The 25,086-nt window shown below is 33.9% G+C and overlaps 1 protein-coding gene across 1 annotated transcript; it reads right to left on the bottom strand.

Annotated features, from left to right (window-relative positions):
* Positions 1–13,888: 13,888 nt before the first annotated feature.
* LOC149573268 (uncharacterized) lies at positions 13,889–23,831 on the bottom strand. Its single transcript, XM_089815934.1, has 3 exons — positions 23,414–23,831; positions 14,041–14,321; positions 13,889–13,975 (listed from the first exon to the last, which is right to left on the bottom strand). Exons 1-3 carry the CDS (start codon positions 23,829–23,831, stop codon positions 13,889–13,891), a joined length of 786 nt encoding a protein of 261 aa, XP_089672060.1.
* Positions 23,832–25,086: the final 1,255 nt, after the last annotated feature.

The raw sequence follows: 25,086 nt of genomic DNA, 5'->3' as shown, positions 1-25,086 counted from the left end.
AAGTGTAAAGTGGATGGTTGTTCTAAAGGTAATTTGGGGTTTGCTAGAGTAGGGGGTATTATTAGAGATTAGAAAGGTAATGTTATCCTCATTTTTGCTAAGTTGTTAGGAATAAAGTCTAATAATTAAGATGAGGCAATAGCAATGTGGTACAGAAAAAATTTTTGCAAGACTTAGGAGTTGTTAATATTGTTGAGTTGGAAGGGCATTCTAAGCTCATAATTGATACCCTTCAAAACAAAGCCAATTTCTCACAAAATATGCCTCTTGTCTATTAAAAAAGTTAATAATAAACAAAGCTTGAGAGAAGGAAATAAAGTTGTTAACTACTTGGCCTCTTAGGGTTTAGACTATGAGGATTGGAAAATTGTGACTTAGATGGAATGCTTATAGGAGTTAAGACAAATTATACTCAAAAACATAAAGGAAAATGGTAAGAGGACTAGAAGGAGATAGAAGTAGGGTGACAAGAGAACATAAATGATGTCAAGCTAGTGGGTTGGTATTTCAAGGTTAGATACAAGGATAATTATGAGTGGGCCCTTGTTGAGTGCCAACTTTAAGACTAATTTGAATAAATTGGTTTGTCTCATGAGTCCTAAAAATATGTTCCCTATTGTTTTAATTATGATATTACTTTATGCGTATCCAACCCCAAATCTGCATTCTTTACTTCCCAAGCTTGGTATTTATTCCAGTATAAGGCATTTATGGAAGAGAGATGTGAAGTGCACCACTAATTCAAGGAATTTCATGTTGAAGGTCCTCATTATTTATTACGTTTATCAAATTGATGGAAAGAAACTTGACCAATATAAGGTGAAGTATGGCGCAAATATTGAGGTGAAGATTTGTGGTGTGGTTAATCATTTTAGTAGTAGTAAGGCAATTATTTTATGTCACCCTTATTTGGTGATTAAAGTTTCTTGGCTTTCTATTAAATTTCCTTAGAGCTACAATAGGTCCATGTTGTTGATATATCAGTCAAGTTTGTTATTAATGACACACACTTATTTAGATTGTATATAGCTACTGAGCTTATTGTAAAGATATCAGTGTTTTCCAAGCATTTTAGTTGTTGTTGAGTTCTACAATTCCTACCGAGTCCTTTGGACAAATCCTAGTGGTTACCGAGCAGTTGCAGTTACAGTGAAGATCAACAATGTAAACCATGCATCTCAGTGTATGTCAAGCTTACTAGTGCAAGCTAAGTTGTGCAGTGTTCACTGAGTTCACAGTGTATGTAATGTGAGTCCGGTGTTAACCGAGCATCTTAGTATTAACCAAGTGACTTAGTTTGTAACAAGCTAGAGGTGATAGTGTTTACCGAGTCTTTCCATGGTAAACAAGTGATTCAGTTTATATGACGAGTTTCATAGTATCTACTAAGTCACTAGTGCAAACTAAGTTCAAGACTACTTGGAAGTGATCAGTATGGATCGAGCTTCTACATCTACCAAGTGCATGATGATTTCGAGCATTGATAGTGGATGCCGAGTATCAGAACCTCACCAAGTTAATCTTCAGAACCTAAGTGTCTTCATGTGGGCTAACTTTTTAATATTTGTGTTAACTTTTATTGTGACCAACTTTGTAATTTGTATAATTGGATTGGTATATATGTAATGTATTGTATCATATCCAAAGTGTGTAAGTATGATGAAGATGTGAATGAAATGTAAGAAAATATAATGAGAGAAGTGCAGAAAGAGTGAATTACAAAAGCTATAGTAGTATAAGGAGCAAAAAAGTCATATCTATCATAACAAGGTGATTTGTACCTAAAAAAATCTCATTCAGTAAACCAAGTTGAAAATTAGAGATCATCTACTATTTCATCCTAATAGGTGGATTAGTCAAATCTTTCAACAAGGTAGACCTAACAATCTTTTGTAAATCTCTTTACCGAGTGCATACTTAATTTTTTGTTTGTAAATCCTTTCACAAGGTGGACCTAGTAGTCCTTATTGTTCTTAACAAGGCAGATCATCACAAGTGATCAATGTAAGTTTTAACAAGCTAACTTTATACTGCAGTACTAAAGTTTGTGGGTATCATCCCCACCCTAGTTTTACTTTCTATTTGGAAAGTTTCTAGGTCACCAAATCTTTGTGTCACAGTGTTATGAATGCTTTAATGTTTTCAGTTTCTTATACATGCAATTAGATCATATTATATGTGATGGATTATATGCTAATTGGATTGTTGGATTAAGAGTTGAAATTGTCAATGTTCTAGAAGTTACCGATTCACCCCTCCCCTCTTAGTAACCTAGCATGTAGTCTTGAATATTTCCAACAATTGGTATCAAAGCTTTGTGGTTCTTAGGAGAAAAGTTTAACAGCTTCAGCAAAGATCAAGGGCATGGAGATATTTAGACTTGAAAAATCTATTGAAAATGAAAAGATAGATTTCAAAATGGCCATTGCCAAACTTAAGAAAGAATAGGAGCAACTCTCTCAATCCCTTAAGAGAAGAAAAGAACTTGCAATTCAAATGAATGATCATCTCTACATTGAAGAAAGAATTGAAGATCTCCATTCAAGCAATTTAGATGAAGCAAATGAAGCAATCCATGAACTACTAGAAAAGAATGGTTCCTTGCAAGAAGAAGTAAGAAAACTAAAAAGAGAGCAAGAAATTTAGTCAGTAAGGTTATGTGAAGTCATGGAGTAGAAGAACAAGATAAAAGAAGAGATAGATGGAAGGAACAGTAAAATCCAAAACCAATCCCTTTAGCAAGAAAACCTTATTGATCAACTCTCCAATGCAAATGAGGAAAGCATGAGCCTAAGATTTACAATGAAAGAATAAGAAATGTTCTAAATTCTGAAAGGCAAATCAATAAAAGATTGCAAAATGATCTAAACTTTGAAAGGAAAATTAATGAAAGAATGATGAAATCCCAAGTAGACATGAATTAATTGCATGAGAAAAAGCTCTATAGGAAAAAAGGAAAAGCACAAATTGGATATATAGAAGAAGGAGAATCATCCAAGAAAGGAGCTCAGAGGAACCAAAGACCTACTTGCAATCACTATGGTAAGATAGATCATACATCAAACAAATGTTGGAGCAATGGAAAAGTAAAATTCAATGGAAAGTGCTACAAATGCAGTCAGCATGGTCATAAGGCTAATGAATGTAAAGAGAATCCAAGATTTGAAGGCAAATGTCACAAATGCAAGAAACATGGACACAAGTCATCAGAATGTAAAAACAAGATATTGAATCCACCAGAGAAAATTGTGAAAGCAATATTTGGTTGGGACTACAACACCTCGTGCAAATGTCATTACTATGGAGAATTTGGACAAATCAATATAAATTGTGTAAAGCATCATTTGAGAAAAAGAGATACTACTAAAAGATGTTTCATTTGTATAGAACTTGGTCATCTTACCAAGAATTGCATGAATACTGGTAGAATTGAAGATGAGAAAAAGACATAAGATGATAACATTTGAAAAATAGATGAGACAGTAATGGGTTCCAAAGTCTACCAAGGATACAAGTCTAAGCAATGGTGATCAAGTCACTCAAGAATTGGGTGACTCTACCATTTCTACTTAAGTTCTCAAAGGAGAAACTAGAACTATGCTACCAAAGAAGATAACAAAAATAGTTCCAGATTGAAAGAAAAAAATGATCCAAATCATTATTCAGGATACAAAGGGATCACTGAGTACAAGTGTCTACCAAGTTATCTTCTCTATTGAGTGAGGTTGGGTCACAAGACTCTACCGAGCAAGGTCGAGAGTAATAAAGATTCTTATGGTTACCAAGTAATGAAGACTTCATTGAGTGATCAATGAAAAGTAGTGGTTGATAGTGTGTCAACATGATGTTAGTTGATCTACCCTTCATATTGAGCATTTATGAATTTTTTTAAACGAAAGGCATGGAATCAAAGTCATTTCTTAACATGAAATTTTGAGTGCTATTACGAAGTGTGATCTTCAAAGATTCCAAACAATTTGAGTGAATTTCCAGCAAAAATTTTCAAATTCTCTCAAACCCTACCAAGTGAAGATGGCATCTAGCAGCATCAAGGTTAAGTGAGGATCTAACATGCTGGTTCATAGAGTGGAATGGAAAGCACTAGATTTCAAGCACACTCCTATGATCACTAAAACCCTAGATCTAAGTGGAGCACAATCTCAAATCCCTCCAGAGGTACTTTTGATCAATAATGTTTGCACTCATTTCAAATGTGTTATTCAAGAGATTGGTACATTGGAAATGGACAATGCCTTAGATAAGCTTTGTGTGAATGGAGTTTTGAAACCTAAGCACCAACACCTAGAAACCAAAGGGTTAACTCGCATCCCTCACATACCTCGTGAATTTCAAGTTAAATGGATTAGGCTTATCCTTAGTCGAGTGCATAATGGATAGCTATTGTTGGAAAAACTAGTATTGATCATAAAGAAGATAATTCATTGAATCATTGGTCTCCCAATGCTAGTGAAAGCCAAAATGACAAAAACCCTAGGTCGGGCAGAACTTGAAAGAAAATCCTAGTAGAATGGGACCATAGAGAAATGAAAATTATTAGTGTTTTAGATATAGAATTGAAGTTTGGTATTCACATCATTGCGCACAAGATATACATCTCTAACAAGTTGAACAGTTTGTCATGTAAAGCTGTGAACTTGGCATACAAGGTGCTAAAGAACAATTTGTCATTCAACCTTGTTGTGCTATTGTTGAGATGGTTCAACAAAAATATGGAAAGCATAAGGACATCAAAAAATAAGTGGTGTAAGTTTTGTTCCTTGTTAACTTGTCTATTCTTTTATGTTCATAAATTTTTCCCTTCAAAAGGCACTAATGTTTGCAAAAGAGATGTACCGGTGTTATATCAAATAAATGATTTTATTGCTGAAATGGGTGAAAACTACAATAGTATTATGGATAATTATTTTGATGCATTCAAAGAGAAAATGAACAATAGGTACCGAATCCCCAAGAAAATAGTTGAGGATTATAAGGATGGTGTATGTTTCATGGTGGATAGTGACAAAGTGTACATTCAAGCATGGGTAAAACCTCTTGGTTGTGAGGTTAATATTGATGAAACTAAATACATCATTGAAGCTCTTGTGAATGAGCCAATTGATCCTAAGGTAGCATATTTTGGCACATATGATGAAGCAAAAGCTAGGATTGAACTTGAAATAAAGCTTTCTTGGGCCGTAAACAAAGGAAAGAAAAGAATTGCTAAACTAAAATCTAGTTCAACCCTTTGTTGACTGAAGGAAAAGTTGAGGATGAGGAAGCAGAGGATGAGGCAGAATTTGAGGAAGAAGAACCATTAAGGAAGAAGGGAAAGGTGATTATCACCAAGCCACAAAAGCCATCCATTGTAGTATTCACAAGAAGATCTTCAAGAAAGAAATTTGACAAGGAGGTGACATTGTATTTCGAAAACCTCCACCCATCTTCCAAGATAGATTGAAAGATCTAGAAGTAGGAGCCACAATAACAAATTTTAAATCAAAAAAATATGAAATTAGGATAGTAGAGGAGCAAAAGAAGATTGAAGACCTAGTGATGGATAAGATGGGAAAATGGAAATACTCACCAAAATAGCTTGCTTCTCAAATTTCTAATGATTTGTTGGAAAAGATAAAGCCAAGATGAGAATTTGCTATGAAAACTATCAAAGACATATATGGGAAAACCTTGAGGTAGCTATTACCGAGCATATCAGATGTAGAGGTAAAAGAGTCACTGAAGAAAAATAAAAAAAAATTGACACTAAAGTTTAATACCTATCTGATTTTGATTACAGATATTGAACATGTTGTAAAGAATGCAACAAACACTTGGAAGAATATCTATCTATTACATAAACCAAGTGATTTTCTAGTTGATGTTAAAGATGATGATGATGATGAAAGGAAAATATTGAAGAAGTAATTCATTTTGGTAGTGAAGAAGATGAAGAGGATCAAGGACTAGAGGCTACCGAGGAAGACAAGAAAGATGATTTGGAAAATGATCTAGTTAGGATAGCTGCAATAGTTATTGCCTCACTTCCTCACTCTGCAGGAAAACTAGTAACAACATCAAGCACAGAGATAGCCCTAGTAAGTTTGATTGTGAGCACCAGTGCCAATCCAAACGTTCAATCACTCTTTGCTCCTACTCGGCTCATCACATCACTGACAGAAGTGACCTCAACTTCATTTACCAAGCTACAGACTCTTCCTTCGTTAACTAAGTTGGCTACTTTAGTTTTGAGCACACTAGTTTTGAGCACATCAATTTTGGACTCTTCAGGTATTTCTGTAAATATTCCTTCAATAAGTATTGTATCATTTTTCACAGAAAATTCTAGCATGTCTATTATTATTTCTATCCTAGGTACAAAAGAAATAAGTGTAAGGACAGTTGAGCCCAAGGTCTAATCGAGCACAAAATTTTCAGGAAAAGGAAAAGAGCTAGAGGAAGAAATTGATTTAGATGAGGAAATTGTAATCCCAAATTGGAAAATTTCCAAGCTTACTCCAAAAAAAATGCAGTCATTTGGTGAACTCCTCCAGAAGAAGGCTAAAGAGCAAAGACCAAGAGAGGAGAGAGATAAGAAATTCAAGATAATTGAAGATGCAAAGAACATGTTTGCAGAGGCCATAGGTATTGAGGTTGATTCTTCTCAGCCAATTTTGTATCAGCTAGTAGAGGCAATCCAAAAATTTAATGAAGATACTAATGGACAAGATAAGCTAGTGTAGAAGACAGATAATAAGTTTGATAATAAAGTGTTGGAGCATATTGCTTAGTAGATAGCTATATATCAAGTAGAACTTTCTACAAATTTGGGAAATTTAGAAGCATCTTGTACAAATGTGCCATCACTCTTTGGAAAGCTATGTGATGTTTCTGAGTTTACTAAGGAAGTAAAGGACAAATTGTCCAAAATAGATGAAGATCTAAAGACTAGTGCTTAGTAGCTGCAACTTGAGCCTAGTTCAAGCTCTACACATTTCAAGAAAATAAGATTTATGTCAGATATGCAAGTAAAATTGCTCAGAGAAGAAGCAAGGATTCGATCCACATTGATAGGTATACAAAATATGATTCTTCCCAATATGGATGCACTGTAGAAACATATTGCACATTCAAAAACTCTCATCCATGATAATAATTTCTCCATAGTGGACCATATGATAGAATTGTTAGCAGAAGTCCAAATTGCACTTCACACATGTAAGTTCTTGCAAGATAGGAGTAAAACCTTGGCAATCATTCTCAAGGTACATTCAAATTTTTATATCATTTTGGTGTTACTATGTAAATAAATACAATAAATCTTTGGCATTAATGTCAAAAAGGGGGAGAAAGACATATGTTATGGGGGAGAACATGCAATAAGTTCTAAGAACAATGGGGGAGTAAGATATGTTGTATATAGCAAGAAGATGTATAGTATATTGTATGAAAGAACCTTACCATGTATAGATATATACCTTACAAAATCAATTTTGAAAAATCTCAAAAATAGTATACTCTATCGAGCTAGTATCACAAGGTGATGGATAAAAGGTATTCAGGAAACCTTTTGAATTTAGTTTTGGCTTATAAGTGTTTTTGTCACTAATGCCAAATGGGGAGATTATTGACATATTAGTCAAGTTTTTTATTAGTGACACACACCTATTCAGATTGTATATAGCTACTGAGCTTATTGTACAGCTATCAATGTTTGCCAAGAATTTCAATTGTTGCCAAGTTCTACAGTTGCTATCGAGTCCTTTGGGAAAATCTTAGTGGTTACCATGTAGGTATAGTAAAGATCAACAGTGTAAACCATGCATCTTAGTGTATGTCGAGTTTACCAGTGCAAGCTGACCTATGCAGTATTCACTAAGTTTGCAGTGTATATGGTGCAAGTCCAGTGTTAACTGATCTTCTCAATATTAACCAAGTGACTCATTTTATATCGAGCTTGAGGTGATAGTGCTTACCAAGTCTTTCCATGGTAAACAAGTGATTTAGTTTATATGATGAGTTTCATAGTATCTATCGAGTCACCACTGTAGATCAAGTTCAAGACTACTTAGAAGTGATTAGTATGGACTGAGCTTCTATGTCTACCAAGTGCATGACGATGTCGAGCATTGACAATGGATGCCAAATATTAGAACCTCACCGAGTTAGTCTTTAGAATCTGAGTGTCTTCATGTGGGCTGATTTTGTAATATTTGTGTTAGCTTGTATTTTGGCCGACTTTGTAATTTGTATAATTGGATTAGTATATATGTAATGTATTGTATCGTATCCAAAGTGTATAAATATGATGAAGATGTGAATGCAATGTAAGCGAATATAATCAAAGAAGAGAAAAAAGAGTGAATTACAAAGGCTACAACAGTATAAGGAGCAACAAAGTCATATCTATCATAGCAAGGTGATTTGTACCTAAAGGAATCTCATTCAACAAACCAAGTTGTAAATCAGAGATCATCTACTATTTCATCCTAATAGGTGGATCAGCCAAATTCTTTAATAAGGTAGACTTAACAGTCTTTTGTAAATCTCTTTACCAAGTGCATACTTAATTATATGTTTGTAAATTCTTTCACAAGGTGGACCTAGTAGTCATTATTGCTCCTAACAAGGCAGATCATTAGAAGTGATCAATGTAAGCTTTAACAAGCTAACTTTAGACTATAGTACTAAAGTTTGTGGGTATCATCTCCACCCCAATTTTACTTTCTACTTGGAAGGTTTCTGGGTCACCAATCTTTGTGTTACAATGCTATGAATGCTTTCATGTTTTCAGTTTCTTATGCATGCAATTAGATCAGATTATATGTGATGGATTAAATGCTAATTGGATTGTTAGATTAAGAGTTGAAATTGTTGAAGTTCTAGAAGTTACTGATTCACCCCTCCCCTCTTAGTAACTTAGCATAGTCTTAAATATTTCCAACAAGGTAATTATTTTATGCCACCCTTATTTGGCGATTGAAGCTTCTTGGCTTCCTATTAAATAGCCTTAGAGCTACAATAGGTCCATGTTGTTGGAGAAAAATTTCATGAAGAGTGAAGTTTCAGAGAAAAGAATAATCAAGTTAGACTTGGATATTGATGTAGGAGCTTTAAGTGACTTTCTGATGCGCGATCTTTTAGTAGTTTTTAAAGCTTTTATTGCTTTTCTTAGTTTTTAGAAAGTTATTTGTTATTAAAAACCTCAAAATATTACTTCCAATTTTGAATGTTAGTTGGTAGTTCATCTTATCTCAGTTTTACGAAGCTTCACAAAAAAAATTCAGATTTTTTAAGTTGTTTTTAAATATTACTGAAAATGAGAAAAAATGGTTTTATGAAAAAAATTGCCAAAAATGGTAATTTTGGATTTGTATTTCCTCTCATTGCAGGGGAAAGAGAATTGGGAAGATGAATAAATAATATTTTGGAGTTTTAATATTTCTTTTTTTGTTCTTTCTCTCTTATGTTTCTGTTATTTATTTGAGTAATTTTGGTTGCATCAAGTCTTGAGAGAGTTATTTATACTTTTGAGAACCAACACAGTATGGAAGGTCTACCTAAGCATGTGGAATTGAGAAATTGCAGAGAGATGGAGTACAATAAAGAAATTTGGGGGTATTTTGTTAAAGAGGATTTGGATTCATATATCCATGGGATGAAAGCCTATAACGTGATCCTCTTGACTAAATTTTCCAACTCCTTCTATAATGGCTAGGTGGTTATCGAGAGTATTAAGTTTGTGGTTATGCCTAAACTAATTGGAAAAGACATGGTAGACTATAGTAAATTCAAGCACAAATTCTTCAAAATTACCGAGGATCCTATCAGAGTGAGTTCTACTAATGGGTATAAAAGGCTTTCTCTCCCTAGCCCCTTTGGTATCATTTTCTTCTAGTTAGTTAAATACTTCACCCTTAAAGGTTGTTTTATGGCCTGCCATGGCCATTATTTCTTGGCTCTAAATATGTTAAGGCATGGGGAAAATATTAATGTCCCCTTTTTCTTGTTTTTATCTCTAGTCAACATCATTACCCTTGGCTCATATTTTCTCTTTATCACCATGTTTGTGCTCCTCACACAAGTTTTGGAAGGTATCTCTTAGCTAATAAAATCTCTAAAGCTCCCAAGTCCTTCATGGTTATTGAAGAGACTAGTGTTGATATTTTCCATAAGGATTCCCCTCATATCTCAGAAAATCCTCCTTCCTCCAAGGCTTTGTCTAAGTCCTTTAAGAAGCATTGCCCCTCTCTAGAAGAGACTCTATTGTTTGAGTCCCTTAAGAAGTATAATAATGCCTCTACCAAGTCTAGCCCTGTGAGTACCCCCAAAAAGATAAAAGTTGCTAAAGAAATTATTAAAATTGATAAGCAAGAAGTGGAGGGAATTTTAGAAAATGATGAGGGGTGAGGTTATTGGAATCTAATAGACTAAAGGTGAATGTTAGCACTAGAGAGAGGAGGTCTATGAGGTTGAGCAATAAGAAAGGTGGGAATAAAGAAAGAAGGAATCTCATAATTCATAGAATGATGAAAGGATTGAGAATACTAAAGTGGAAGAGTTGCTAGAAAAATTGTGTAATAATGGTATTGAAGATGAATATTTTGATGTGGAAGTTGAAGAAATAGATGAAGAGTCCCAATTTCCTGAAGAGGCAAAAATTGAAGTGGACTTAGATAATATAGTGGAAGATGAGGAGATTAAGGAGAGTGATACTTTTGGAGGTAATACCAAAGATAATTATCTATCCATAATCCAAATTAAGATAGAAGAGTTAAAGAAACTATTTTCATAGAAAATTTCCAAATTCCAAAATTTATGACAAGATTGAGGCCTTGGATAAAATTTTTAAGTTAGTGGTTAGGGGAACTGATTTGGGTGTGGCTTCATCTTCCATTTGCAAAGTCTTAAAAAAAAGATGCAAAAGGCGATCTTTGGGTTTATCAATGAGAAAAGTAAACTTAAAAAGGTCAGCCAAATTAAGGAGGAGAACTCTAAGGAGTTAAAGAGCTCCAAGGATATTGAGAATTGGATGCAAGAAATCAAACATCGGACCGATAACTATGAGAACATCAAACGTGCCTAATGTTTCTATTTTTTTGTTCTAACTTTGTTTGGTTATCTTTATGTTTAATGCTGATTTCAGCAATGTTAAAACTGTTGAGCTCTTGATTATTTTGAGACTCATCCTCCATACTATTAAGTTTAGCATTCAGGTATGTGTAGGATCATGGTGTGCCAAAAAGTGGCGATCTAAAAAAAATGTAGTCCTAAAATGCCTCAAATCATTTCAAAATCTATTCCGACTTTTTTCCCACCCATTCTGGTACTAAATGAAAAAAAAAAAAACCTTTAAAAGGCCTATTATATCTTTTGATAACAACCCTATATGATCAACTTTTAAAATGTCCCAAAAATGTGTTTTTGGCCTATTCTTGTGTATTTTTTACTTCAAACATGTAGTTGACGACTTTTTTTAATCGAAATTTGATGAAATCAAAAGGGTTCCTTAAGAATGTTCTTAGCTTTCCATAAATGTAAGGTTTGTCAAATTACGAGTTTAGTGAGTAATTATTATTCAATTTCTAATGGAGTTACATATAATGTGTTGATTAACACAATACTTGAAAAACAACTATAACTTTCAAATGGTACAAAATGTTTGAAATCCAAAAGATGTATTACATTCTATGATTCTTCTACTATAACTAAAAAGAAAGAAAGAAAAAAGCTTGTAGAGTTTTGAATTAGTTAAGGTGGTCAGACACGAGAGATTTTTATTCCAAAAATACTAAAGTAGAAAATTAATAATTAATTATTTATTTAGAAAAAAGTACACAAAAATATGTGTCACATCCAAGCATGGGTCTACTTCTTCTATCTACAATATTATTTAAAAATATTATCATTTGATTTTGATTAAGGTAGTTAAATATACGTCTACTTCTTATTTTTATCCTTAAATTTTTGTACTGTTGCATTAAAATTCAAAATTTTCACCAATGATTTTTTTTTTTTTCTAGATAATGCCTAGTAGTTTACAAACATAACTCAATTTCCTAGAGATTATTTTCTCTAAACTTTTTGATATAAAGTTTATAACACGTAGAAAATTGCACGTCAATTTCACATAACTTTGATCTTTTGATTTTTTATTTCCACTTAAGAGTATAGTTTTGTTGACCATGATCCTACACATACCCAATCCCCACTACTATTAGGGATAGAAGACTTCTAGAATATGGTTACTAAGTTATCTAGTTTAGTGCTATTTTTTGGTATGGTTTCTTTATTCTACTTGAAGAACATGGTTAGTTTTGATTAATTTTTTTTTATCTATGGTTAGGAGGGACTCTAACTGTTGGGGTTAGAGTGTGCTTCTCTATTGCTTGGTTATAATGGCCTAGAGTAGAGATGGTCAATGTTTAAATTGGTATTATCTGGGGTGAGGACCCTATTCCTACACTTTTTAATCAAAACATAAAAGGGCTACTACATTAATAAATTCAATGGATTCTTATAATCCAAGAAGAATATATTTTAGTTTTACAATATTAATAGAGGATGTCATACAACAAATGAAAGGATGGGGCATTAGAACTTACAAAGTAAATAACATTGTATGGAAGGTTTGAACACTTCCACTCCTAGTCATTTCCTATGTTAAATTATTTTTTATCATTGCAACAAACTCAATTTTCCATTAGGATTTTCTCTTCTTTATCTCAATCAAATGGTATCACTTGGGTTAAGGGTTTGTTTCATCCTTTATCAAGGTTACATAATTTCCATTTAGGTTTTTATCTTTTTTTAAATCCAAATCCTTCATGTCTATTTCCATGAACCCCACACTCATTGTTGAGTTGTCTAATCCTAAAGAGATAAAAGGGGTGTGCTCATGTAGTTGGAACACCCAATATTTCTACTACTCTAGGGTTAACCCACAAAGGATTGCTTAGATGCTTCAAGGTATTGGAGGTGGTTGTATTTTGTTCTTTGTGAACATGGTTTTTTGTTAAGTGGCCTCATTTATTATGAATCCAAATGCCTTCTTTCTTTTGGCTATTTTGTAAGGGATTAAACCCTCTCCTACTTTATTTAATCAGAACATATAATAGCTGACCAATCTTGAATATGCTTAGGGGAAAACATCACTTTAAGGTGAGCTATATGGTAAAAAATATTTCATCTTCTCCTACAATACCTATCTTTACAAATATTCATCAAAGAAATGTAAACAATCATTTTTAAAGATAAAATCAATGTCCTTCAACCATTTATGATAATTACATTAACTAAAATACCAAGTACCATAGCCTTGTTTGATAATTTGAAATATTCTATTTTGCAAGAGTTTTTAGCTATCAATAAGAGAGACATAAGAATCATAACCTAACAACAATGCAAGTGAAGAAAATATATGCAAAAATTTATTAAAAATATTATAATATTATCTTTATCTAACAAAAACCTATTTCAAACATGACCATGTTAGATTTTTAAATGTAATTTTTTAATGCACGTATACATATACATATAAAGTCTAAACTAAATCTGTAATGACCCACCTCTAACGTTGTTCCTTGTGAAAATCTCTAAACAATATTTATGATTGTATTGCACTTCTATTATATTTATTTAATTATTAAAATTTAAAATCATTATATTCTGATTTTAAATTTGATAATTTTTATTTATTATTTTTAGAGACATAGAATAATTTGTCGTAAAGTTGTTTATAAAAATTTATTTCTAAGATATTTTTATACATTTAATAATTAAATGAAAATCAAAATACACTTATATTTGAATTTTGTATTTAATTGTTTGAAGAAGAAAAATGTCTTGCATCCTATAAAGTCATCTAAATTATTTCTAACACGTGTACGAGTTAAAGAGAGTCACACGGAGGCCCACTAGTGACAAGAAGCAAGGGTCGAATCTCGGGCGTATCATTTCGAATAACCGGCATGACCGGCTGTTTATGCAAACGATGAAAAGCAACAGAAAATAAAGTCAGGAGTTGGAAGAGGAATATTTTACCGAACTGAGGATCTGCTCGGTCTGTATATTGACGAAGATGAGAGGAACTCCAGAGGATTGGGCCGCATAAAACCAAGCCATGGATCGTCTGGTTGTGTCTTGAACCGGCTGGAACTCCGTGGAATTATCGAAGGATTTGAAGGGCATGAACAGCACTGAATATATGACGGGGGAATCGTCGTTAGGGGCACATCGCGTCCCTTTCTCCTTCCAGTCGTACGCCGCCATGTCCATACCAACTTGCTTGCCTATGTCCGATCTAAGAACTCTTCTCGTTTCCTCTGCACAACCATTTCATTATAAATGTTTAAGACGATGACAGGTTTCACCTAGTAAACTACGTTCAAAATATAATAACAAGTTTTATAAGCTTCCAACTGTTTGTCTTTTACACTATTAAAGTCGGCGACAGGTTATAAACAAGTTTAATAATATTATTTTCTAGAAAGAAATAAAATTATAGACGTGCTCGGCATTGGAACTCTTCATTAAAATGCTGTGATAAGTTTTATCATTTTAAGAACGTTATATCTAAATCTTAATGGACATTTAAGTTTTCACAATTTATTAGATTGAATCGAGTGGTTTCTGCATTATCAAATGAAAGAAATATGTATAAGATTTAATGAGTGCTGACAGAGTCAAAAAGAAAGAAATTATGTTTGGAATTGAAATTAAATTACATATATATATATATATATATATATATATTTTCTGAATATAAGGTTATAGACCTCTAAATTCATAACTGAAATAAAGGTTATCGGACTTGTATTAAACTATATACCTCAAATCAAAATGCAGTTCAATTGGATGCGACCCTACTCTTGTTGGAATTAAGATTGCAATACTCAGCTACAACCTCCTAATCTAGCAGAAAGCATTCAGCCAGTGATTAAGACCCTGTAGAATATGAACACCTGCACAATCCAATCTATAACAGCAAAGATGATAAACAAGCAAAATAAACAACCCTCCAACAATGAAGAAACAGAGTACACTCTATTTTTTTTAGAGCAGAATCAAAACAACTTTTTTATTACTGATTATACTATTCCAAAAAACCATTACATTTAATACCACTACTGGTATACTTATATAGAAAATAACTAATTAAAACTACTACCTAATCTCAAGTTCTATATGGCATCTTCAGCATGATTGCATGCATTATTAACCATCAAATTTAGAAATTACTAAAAAACTGCCGATAACCATGCAATCTAACAACTATGCATGAAAGTTCTAATTTTAATTGTTGTGAACAGTGGTGGAACTGAAATTTTCTATTTCCGAGCAGCAGCAATCTTGGCGTTAATCTTCATACTCCCCCTTGATGCTGAGAGGACTGACAATTCGATCTCTGAGTACCAAAAACTGATCTTTTGCAACTGCCTTTGTGAAGATGTCTGCAATTTGCTCTTTTGTGCTGATGTACTTCAGCTCAACCACTTTATTTTGTACCAAATCTCTAATGAAATGTTGTTTCAAATCAAAGTGTTTGGTCCTGCTGGGATGAACCGGATTCTTGGCCAATTTAATAGCACTTATGTTGTCACAAAAAATCACAGTAGGCTGAACCTGTATCTCTCCAATTTCTTCAAGAAGCTTTCTAAGCCATAAAGCTTGTGTGCTAGCTGAAGCGACCGCAACATATTCCGCTTCTGTAGAAGAGAGAGCAACCATACTTTGCTTCTTTGAACTCCATGTAATTAAACCAGAACCCAAAGAAAAACAATTACCAGATGTAGATTTTCGGTCATCCAAACAACCTCCCCAATCTGAATCACTAAAGCCAACAAGCTCAAACTTATTAGAAGAATAGTGAATGCCAAAATCTACCGTACTTTTCACATACCTCAAAATTCTCTTGGCTGCCTTCATATGTTCCTCTGATGGATTTGTCATATACCTTGAAACCAATGAAACTGAATAAGCAATATCAGGCCTTGTGTGAGTTAAAAACATCAAACTCCCCACAATGCTCCTGTATAATGTCTCATCAACAATTTTAGCACCATCATCTCTACATAATGTAACTCCATGAGCAATTGGAGTGGAAAGAGGTTTACAATCTGCCATATCAAATTTCTTCAACATATCTTTTGCATATTTTTCTTGACAAATAAAAATTTCATCTTTACCTTGATAAACCTCCATGCCAAGAAAGTACTTCATGAGGCCTAAATCTTTCATCTCAAACTCATTCATCATAGCAACTTTAAATTCATCTTTCATCTTTGAACTACTACCCATATATAATAAATCATCAACATACAAACTCACAATGAGAATATCATTACCTTCTTGTTTGTAGTAAAGGGTAGGTTCACTCTTACTTCTTTGAAAGCCATTCTGCTGAAAATATCCATCAATTCTTGCATACCATGCACGTGGTGCATGCTTGAGGCCATACAAAGCCTTCTTCAACTTGTAGGCATAATCTTCTTTGCCTTGAATCTCAAAACCTTGTGGCTGTCCCACATATACCTCTTCTTCTAAGTACCCATTCAAGAAGGCACTTTTCACATCCATGTGATGAATACTCCATTTCTTTTGAGCTGCAAGAGAGATTAGCATCCTAATAGTTTCTTGTCTTGCTACTGGTGCAAAAGTTTCTTCATAATCAATGCCATACCTTTGAGTGAAACCTTTAGCAACCAATCTTGCCTTGTGTCTTTCAACACTCCCAATCACTATTATACTTGGTCTTATAGACCCATTTTGTGCCAATCTTCTTCTTCTTATGTGGAAGATCTACAAGCTCCCATGTTTCATTCCTATCAATGGAATCCATCTCTTCATTCATTACTTGTATCCAAACCTCATTAGCGCATGCATCTTCAAAACATGATGGCTCAAAATCAGCTTTAGAAAGTAATGCAAAATTTACTGTCTCACCTATTGGATCTTCTTCATGTGCTTGATTTTGACACCTCTCATAGATATCACTCAATCTTTTTACCTTCCTTGGAGGACTTGAGGATGGACTTGCTCTTGGGATTGGTGAGGGGTTTCTTAGTGGGCTTGGTGATCTTGAAATAGAACCATTAGCTGGCTGCTCATTATCATTATCAGCAATATCATCATCACCCAAAACTGATTTTGGCTTTCCAACAAGTTGTTTTTGATGACCATAAACTCCCCCTTCATCAAAAATCACATCTCTTGAAACAACAATCTTATTAGTAATAGGATTGAATAATCTATAAGCTTTGCTTTCCTCACTATAGCCCACAAAAATACATGATTCACTTTTAGCATCTAGCTTTTGCCTATTCTGATCAGGGATGCGAACATAAGCCAAACAACCAAAAACTTTAAAATGATTTACGTTAGGCTTTTTCTCATACCATGCTTCATATGGAGTCATCTTGTGTAGGGCACTTGTAGGACTCCTGTTGAGAATATATACGGCTGTAGCAACTGAATCAGCCCAATAAGAATTGTTCAAACCCTTGGTTTGTAACATGCTCCTTGCCATTTCTACCACAGTACGATTCTTCCTTTCAGCCACTCCATTCTGTTGGGGTGTGTATGCAGTTGTGAGTTGTCTTTTGATGCCATTCCTCTCACAAAAATTCTAAAAATCGTTTGAGCAAAATTCTCCTCCTCGATCTGTTCTCAAACATCTGATTGTGTTCCCTTTCTCATTCTCCACACGAGCTTTAAACCTCTTGAATGTATCAAAGGCTTCATCCTTAGTCTTCAAAAAATATACCCAACACATGCGTGAGTAATCATCTATAAAAGTAATGAAATATGATGACTTACCCAAGCTTTGTGTTTGCATTGGACCACAAATATCTGAATGAATAAGTTGAAGTGGGTATTGGGCCCTCCATGCATTGCCTTTTGGAAATGATTCCCTTGAATGTTTCCCTTTTGCACACCCTTCACAAATCTGTTTATGCTCTTCAACCTTAGGCAATCCAAGAACTAATGCATTTGATGTTAGATTCTTCAAACTATTGAAATTCAAATGGCCATACCTGAGATGCCACAACCAACTTTTATCCTCATAAGCCATATTGACAATCTGATTGTCGTTTTGACCAAACTTCAAAGGAAACATCTTATTCTTTGTCATAGGAACAACTGTAATCACTTTATTTTTCCGATTCTTATCATAGATAGTACATTGCATGTTCTCAAATACCACTCTATAATTCTTCTCACATAGCTGCCCAACACTCAATAAATTATGCTTCAACTTGGGAGTATAATAAATATCTTGAACACTTTTCATACCTTCCTTTGTCTGAACATCCATGGCTCCTTTGGCCGCAACATCCACAGTATTGTTATTACCAAGGGTAATATTGGATCTGTAACTATCATCAAGCTTTGAAAATATTTCTCTATTACCAGACATATGGTTAGAGCATCCAGAATCTAAATACCAAACATCATTCACATTACTTTCACCTTTCCCATAACACAAAAATAAATTACCCGAGGAAGGATCCTCATCTTGTTGGGCATAATTTGCATTATTGTTACCTGATTTCAGTCTACACTCTCTCTCAAAATGTCCATACTTATTGCAATGATAGCATTGGATGTTCCTTTTATTAAATCTGCCTCTACCTCTTCCTCCTTGAGCACCTCCTCTTCCTCTAGATCCTCTTGAAAAATTCTGATTTTGGCCCCTTCCCGAGCCTTTGTTGTTGTTACTACTGCTGCTAGCACCATCGTTCTTTGAAATTTGCATTTGGGAAGCAAAAGCCTTCTCATTAACACTGGTAGATGTGTCCCTTATTCTATCCTCATGTGATATAAGAGATCCAACCAATTCATCATACTCCATGGTAGCTAAATTTTTGCTTTCTTCTATGGCAATTACTACAATATTCCATCTTGGGGTTAGAGATCTCAATACCTTTTGTATTATTTGCTCTTGAGCAATAGATTCACCCAAAGTGGCCATTTTATTAGTCACATCTTTCACTCTCACACAAAAATCTCCCACACTCTCTGTCTCCTTCATCTTCAAATTCTCATATTCTCTTTTCAAAGATTGTAGCTTCACAACCTTGATCTGTTCATTTCCATGGTAAGCATCTTTTAGAGTCTTCCAGGCCTCTTTTGCTGTCTGTGCATCAGCAATTCGGGGAAACAAGCTCTTATCAAGAGCCATTTGAATGTGAAACAATGCCATTGCATTCTTCTTCTCAGCTTCTTTCTTCAATCTCCTGTCATTAGGTTGGAGAGTATTCCAATCTGCAGGCTCTTCATATTCGAATTCAACGATCTCCCAAAAATCTTTTCCAATCAAAAAAGTCTTCATCTTGATTGACCAATATTGGTAATCAACTCCATCAAACATTATTCTGAAACATACAAGAGATCACTGGCATAGACTAATCCTTCACACTTGGCCATTGTCAAAAATACATAGCACCAAGATGACCTCTCAGGCTTCATAAAGAGAGAAGCATCAACAAAACAATAATAATGGGATTATGGCTCCTTAGGAAGAATCCCCAGCCGGCATGTCCTACAATTGAATACATTTAGGTGAACTAACATGCATCTGCTCATTTCTACAATTAGTGTCTCTGTATCTTATTATAATATAAAATGATAGTTTTTTTCCAATAAAGTAGGAGAGAATTCTAATTTAATAGTTGAAATGTTCGGAATACTTTTAAACAAGACCGATCATAAAATAACTGATCAATAATGAATGCAAACAGTTAGTTAACTAAGAGGAACATAATAGGAAGCAGAAACAACAATTAAATAAAAGATAGAAGATTAGAGCACCAAATTAGCAGCTGGTATCAAGAGAGGGAAGACCAAGAAAAATTAGACTATCCTAAAGTAAAAGTGTTGAATAGTCAAAATTTACTTTTTTTTTAAGCCTAATCTTTCCTTTAGTATGTGATGTTTATTGGTGGCAAAAAAAAACTAGAATCCCTACAATAGCTAGTTGACAGGAGAGACCTCTTACAATCTTCATTGAACTTTTCCAACTTTTCAAAGATGCATTGAACATAAAGTGATAGTCAAATTATAATATTGTTGACATTATTCAATAGATTCAAATTATTATGTAAGCAATGTAATAATTTGAACTAATGTTTTCATGAAACTAACATTTTTATTGATTTTGAGTTTCCATTTTACAACTGTGCTCATGGGCTGTGCACTCCTATAGATTCATTGTGATGATAAATTTAAGACCAATGATTTTCAAGATATAAATAGCTGTGCACTCTTACAGATTCATTCTGATGATAAATTTAAGACTAATGATTGCATAGATTTAAATGACTAGAATTAAAATAAGGACACGGCTATCCTCCCTACAACTATACAGTTGACCAATTTTCAAAAAAATTCGGCCTTTGATCTTCATTATTCTTAATTGGGTCAAGCACATAGATCAAAATGTTGCTATGTTTCTGCTAGATTTTGAAAAGGCTTTTGATAGAATAGAATGGGACTTTATTAGTATGATGCTTGATGCTTTTGGCTTCCCTTCTTTCTTCTGTGATATTGTTAAAATGCTTCTTAAAGATGCACATGCTCAAATCGATATTAATGGATCTCTTTCAGCCCCTTTCCCTTTGGGTAGATCAATTAGGCAAGGTTGTCTGCTTGCCTTTGCCCTTTTTGTTATTGCCTCTGAAGCTATCTTCTACATTCTTAGAGACAAAACTTTATCCCCTGTTGTCAAAGGCATCACCCTTCCTAATAATAAGGATATTATTAATTGCCAGTTTGCTGATGATACCTCTCTCTTTCATGAAGTCTCTGAAGCCAACTTTGTTGCTATGATCAATAAGCTCACTTTTTTTCTGTAAGATTTCCAGAGCTAGGTTATCTCAATCCAAGTCTATTTGTCTTGGATGCAATGATCAACCTCCTGATTGGTTTAGTAAGTTTGGTTTCCAATGGGGTGGTCCCTCAAAAATTGTTAGATATCTAGGTATTTCCTTCTCTATTGATCCTTCTTTAAATGATATGTGGAGTTGGGTTAAGGACAAGATTCACAATAAGTTGAATAAATGGCACAATAGGTCTCTATCTTTTGCTGGTAGATTACAAGTCTGTCAAAAGATTCTCTCCTCTTATAATATTTACTATGCTTCGACTTGGATGTTTAATGATTATCAAGTTATGGAAATTCAAAAAGTTATTAGGAAGTATCTCTGGTCGGATGGGAAAGGAGATAACAAGACTTGCTTTGTTAGGTGGAGCTGGTGTCATGTTGATAAACTCTTTGGGGGCTTGGGGCTTAAAGACCTAAGACTAAGTGGTCTTGCTTTGGCATCCAAATGGATCTTTCATGCCTTGGAGGGAGATGACCCTTGGAGAGTTCTTATTCATATCAATATTGAAAAGGGTTATCCTAAGAATGCAAAATTCTTGAAAAATCTTCCCCACTGATCTCATTTGTAGTGAATTTCCTATCATTATTCAAGGCTCGGTTGTATTCAAGTCCATCTGGAAAGCCTGAAACCATGTTAGGCAATTCATCAAGAATAAAAACTTCTTTGATGATAATACCCTCCATGGTGAGAGGTCCATTTGGTGGAACCTTAGGCTCGGTAATAAGCCCGTTGCTCTTACCCAAGGTTGTTCTACCAAGAGTTGGGCCAATCTTGGGATCAAACAACTTATTGACATCTTTGAAAATGATAGACTTATTCAGTGTTATGAGTTAAAGAGCAAATTTAATCTTCCTAATTCTCATAAGAAGATGTATAATATGATTGTCAAGGCCAGTAGGAATATTCCTACTATTTGTCATGTTGATTCTAATAGTTATTTGAAAATCAAATGGCTTGGTGGTATTATCATTTCCAAGCTTAAAGCTAAGAATATTTACTCTATTATTAACTGCAATGATGAAATTATTAGCCATATTAATGATACTTGGTATAATAATTTAGATGTTCCTTCCTGGAATAAGCTCTTTGACAATCTTTGGAAAAGTTCTATTGATCCTAAAATTAAATGTTTTAAATGGTTACTTATTCTAAACAAGCTTCCTATTAGGAACTCTTTCTTTGATACTAACTTGTGTAGCATTTACAAAACCCTAAAAATGGGAAGACATATATTCTTTGAGTACACTTTTGCTAAAGAGGTCTGGTTGATGTTTGGCATTTCCATCCCTGCTACCTTCAATATTCTTGAAGTCATTACTAGTTTTACTAGCTAACATTTGGTGGCAAACTTGGAAGTGTAGAAATGAAGAAAGATTTCAAAATGTCCCCAGATTGCTTACTGAGTCTTTTCGAAGTCTCACATTTTTCAAATCTTTTTTGCAGATTCAAATAACTATGAAGGTCAACAAGGCTAAGTTCAAAAGATTGCTTAAGGATAGTCATGCTACATTCTTTGCTAATGAAGTGAAAAATGGTTATTTCTGGAGGCTGCACTTGGACAATATCCACACCTTCAACCAAATGGTCAACCGCATCAGCAAGGAGATGAAAAGAAACCCTCAGAATACTACTAGCAAGATTATCTACATGCTCAAGCAGAGCTAGGATCAGAAGAACTTGGTCTGGATGGAAGGTGCTATGGGTTGGATTGTGTGGGTGGACACCTTTGAAGATATGTTACAATAATTTCTATTTTCTATTACAGTCCTTTCTTTGTTAGCTTTGTTTGTATGTAATATTCAATTTTTTTGCTATGTGAAGCTTGTCCTCTGATACTTTGACTCTCGGTGGTTTTTGTTGTTTCCTTGAACTCCTTATTCTTAATACAGAAAAAAAAAAAAAAAAAAAAAAAATTTTGAAAAAAAATCACCACATTTTTGTAAATCTGGAAAAAAAATTTAAAATTTGACTTTATTTTGTCTTTAGTACATTTTATCTGAAAATTAGCCTATCCCTCAAAATAATATGCTTATATAGAAAATGAGAACCTCATTTTGTAACTTCACAAATGCAGAGTTCTTATGAAAAGACTATTAAACTTTTTAAAAATGAACACCAAAAACTTTCAGTGTTTTCGGTTTTCATTGCCGAGATGTCCTTGTGGGCTTTTCATTCCTGCATGGCCATTGTGCTCATGAACTTGCAGTTCCTACCAGAACAGTAAGCTTCTGGATTTGAAGTACCAGCATGAAAACAATGCATTTGTTTCAGGGATGAGATCTCCGGTCCCTTTGTATGGTCTCTACAGTTTCATAACTCATATAAAAGCATATTGAATCTCGAGACGAATCAATAATTGAGAGAAAAACCAAGCGAACATTGTTGAGAAAACAAGGGAAGTTGAAACAAAAACGAAACAATATTCATGAGCTAAAAACAACATTCTCCAATTTGTGCCGCTGAAACCATTTTTTAGTTTCTAAGTTATGTAAACACGTGTGATTGTTTATTTCCAAAGCTTATATAAATACCTTGAAGAAGAAGGCATTGTTGTTCTGTGAGATAATCGAGCTCCACCACATGTCTGACGTCGGAACAAGCTCTGAGAGTGTATCTTTTGTTTGTGAGAAGAGATTTCTCGGCTACAACGAAGGCAATGAGATCGAAAACAGACATGGCTCTTTTAACCTTGATGCAAATTTGATCCATGTCTCTGTGCAGCTTTCGGAGCTCATCATTAAGGCCCTCTTTTCCTCCGGGAAAGGGGGCGGTGAAATAATCAAAAACTCCAGCTCCCCGAGGGGCTACGCCCAAAAGAATGTCCCCCGGTAACGGCATCCTCTCATCCCACCCCTCTCTCGGCATGTTCCCATCAACTGACTTAACACCCACTACCCTACTTCTCACAGACCCCATCACCATCTCTCTCCACGCCTTTCCTTTCTGCATTGCTTTCTCTACATTTCATTATAATCATACAAACAACTTCGTACCACCTCGATATCTTCTTCACCCTGTCATCTTCTGTCAGATGAATCATAGTGTGGGTTACAATCAATGAATGAAATCCTCTCTGGCGCTCTCTTCCAAAGTGCGCTTTCATTATTTGTTTAGGTTTTTAGTGAACATTGGGAATCCTTGAGCTGGCTAGTTTTGTTTGCAAGGACACCTCTAATGCTGCATGTCCCAATCAGACGATGCTAATCTCCAGCTTTTGAACAAGAAAACATTTGCAACGTGCCATGGACGAGACAATTTCTTCGTTCATATTGGTGACGATTCTTCTTGTACTTATTTATGTTTTTAAAATAGGGGTTTATTCATAAATTGATTTTTTAAGCTGTTGCCACTTTTAAACATGACTAGGTATTTAATACTTTTAGTCTAAATATTAGGATTCTAATTTGATAACACCAAATTTAGGCTGAAATAGTATCTAGTATATTAATTTTGTATGGGAAAATGATTTCCACCACATTTTTGAGATATTGTACCTTTATATTTGGTAGATTAGCTCACCAAGAATCTTTGGATATCATTCTTCATAAAAGGGACCATAGGTTGTATTTTAGTTCTTCACAAAATTAAATTAAAATATATATTTATATGAGTATTGGGTTTTGGAGTTGGGAAAGAAAGCTTTTGAATCATATTAAATTTCAATAAATCTGATTTTACAAATTATCTATACAATTAATAAATTATTCTATAATGTATGCTTCAATGACATTTCTTATATAGAAAAGCTCTATTAGATTTTAGCTGTATAACAAAATTTATGTTATATTCTATTTTAAGTATAAATATTTAAACTTAAATAATATATTGATATAAAATAGAAAACAATTAATCTTTGTATATGTTTATAACTAAGATTATAAATTGTGAGACTATGTTTAATAATATGGAAGTAGTGCTCGCGAATTCATTCATGGAAAAAACTAGTAATTGGGAGAAAGATAAAAGAACCACATTCTTATATGCTGAAGTGGAGTGAGCTACTGCTTTTCTATTGCCAAATGTTAAGAACTTCAATTTTTTCTTTTTACAAAATTAAACCAGATCAGATTCAAATTTGTATGATACCACTTTTGACAATCTTGTATAAATTCAAGATCTTAAGCAAGGAGAGTGAAGATTATTAAAAAAGATTTATGGTATAAGAAAAAACTTTTGAGTTATGTTATGTGATCTTGAAAAAATG

This window comes from Cupressus sempervirens, chromosome 2, assembly GCF_028749045.1.
Source record: "Cupressus sempervirens isolate cs-2001-9-10 chromosome 2, ASM2874904v1, whole genome shotgun sequence".
Lineage (NCBI taxonomy): Eukaryota > Viridiplantae > Streptophyta > Pinopsida > Cupressales > Cupressaceae > Cupressus > Cupressus sempervirens.
This window is presented reverse-complemented; position numbering and strand designations above follow the sequence as displayed.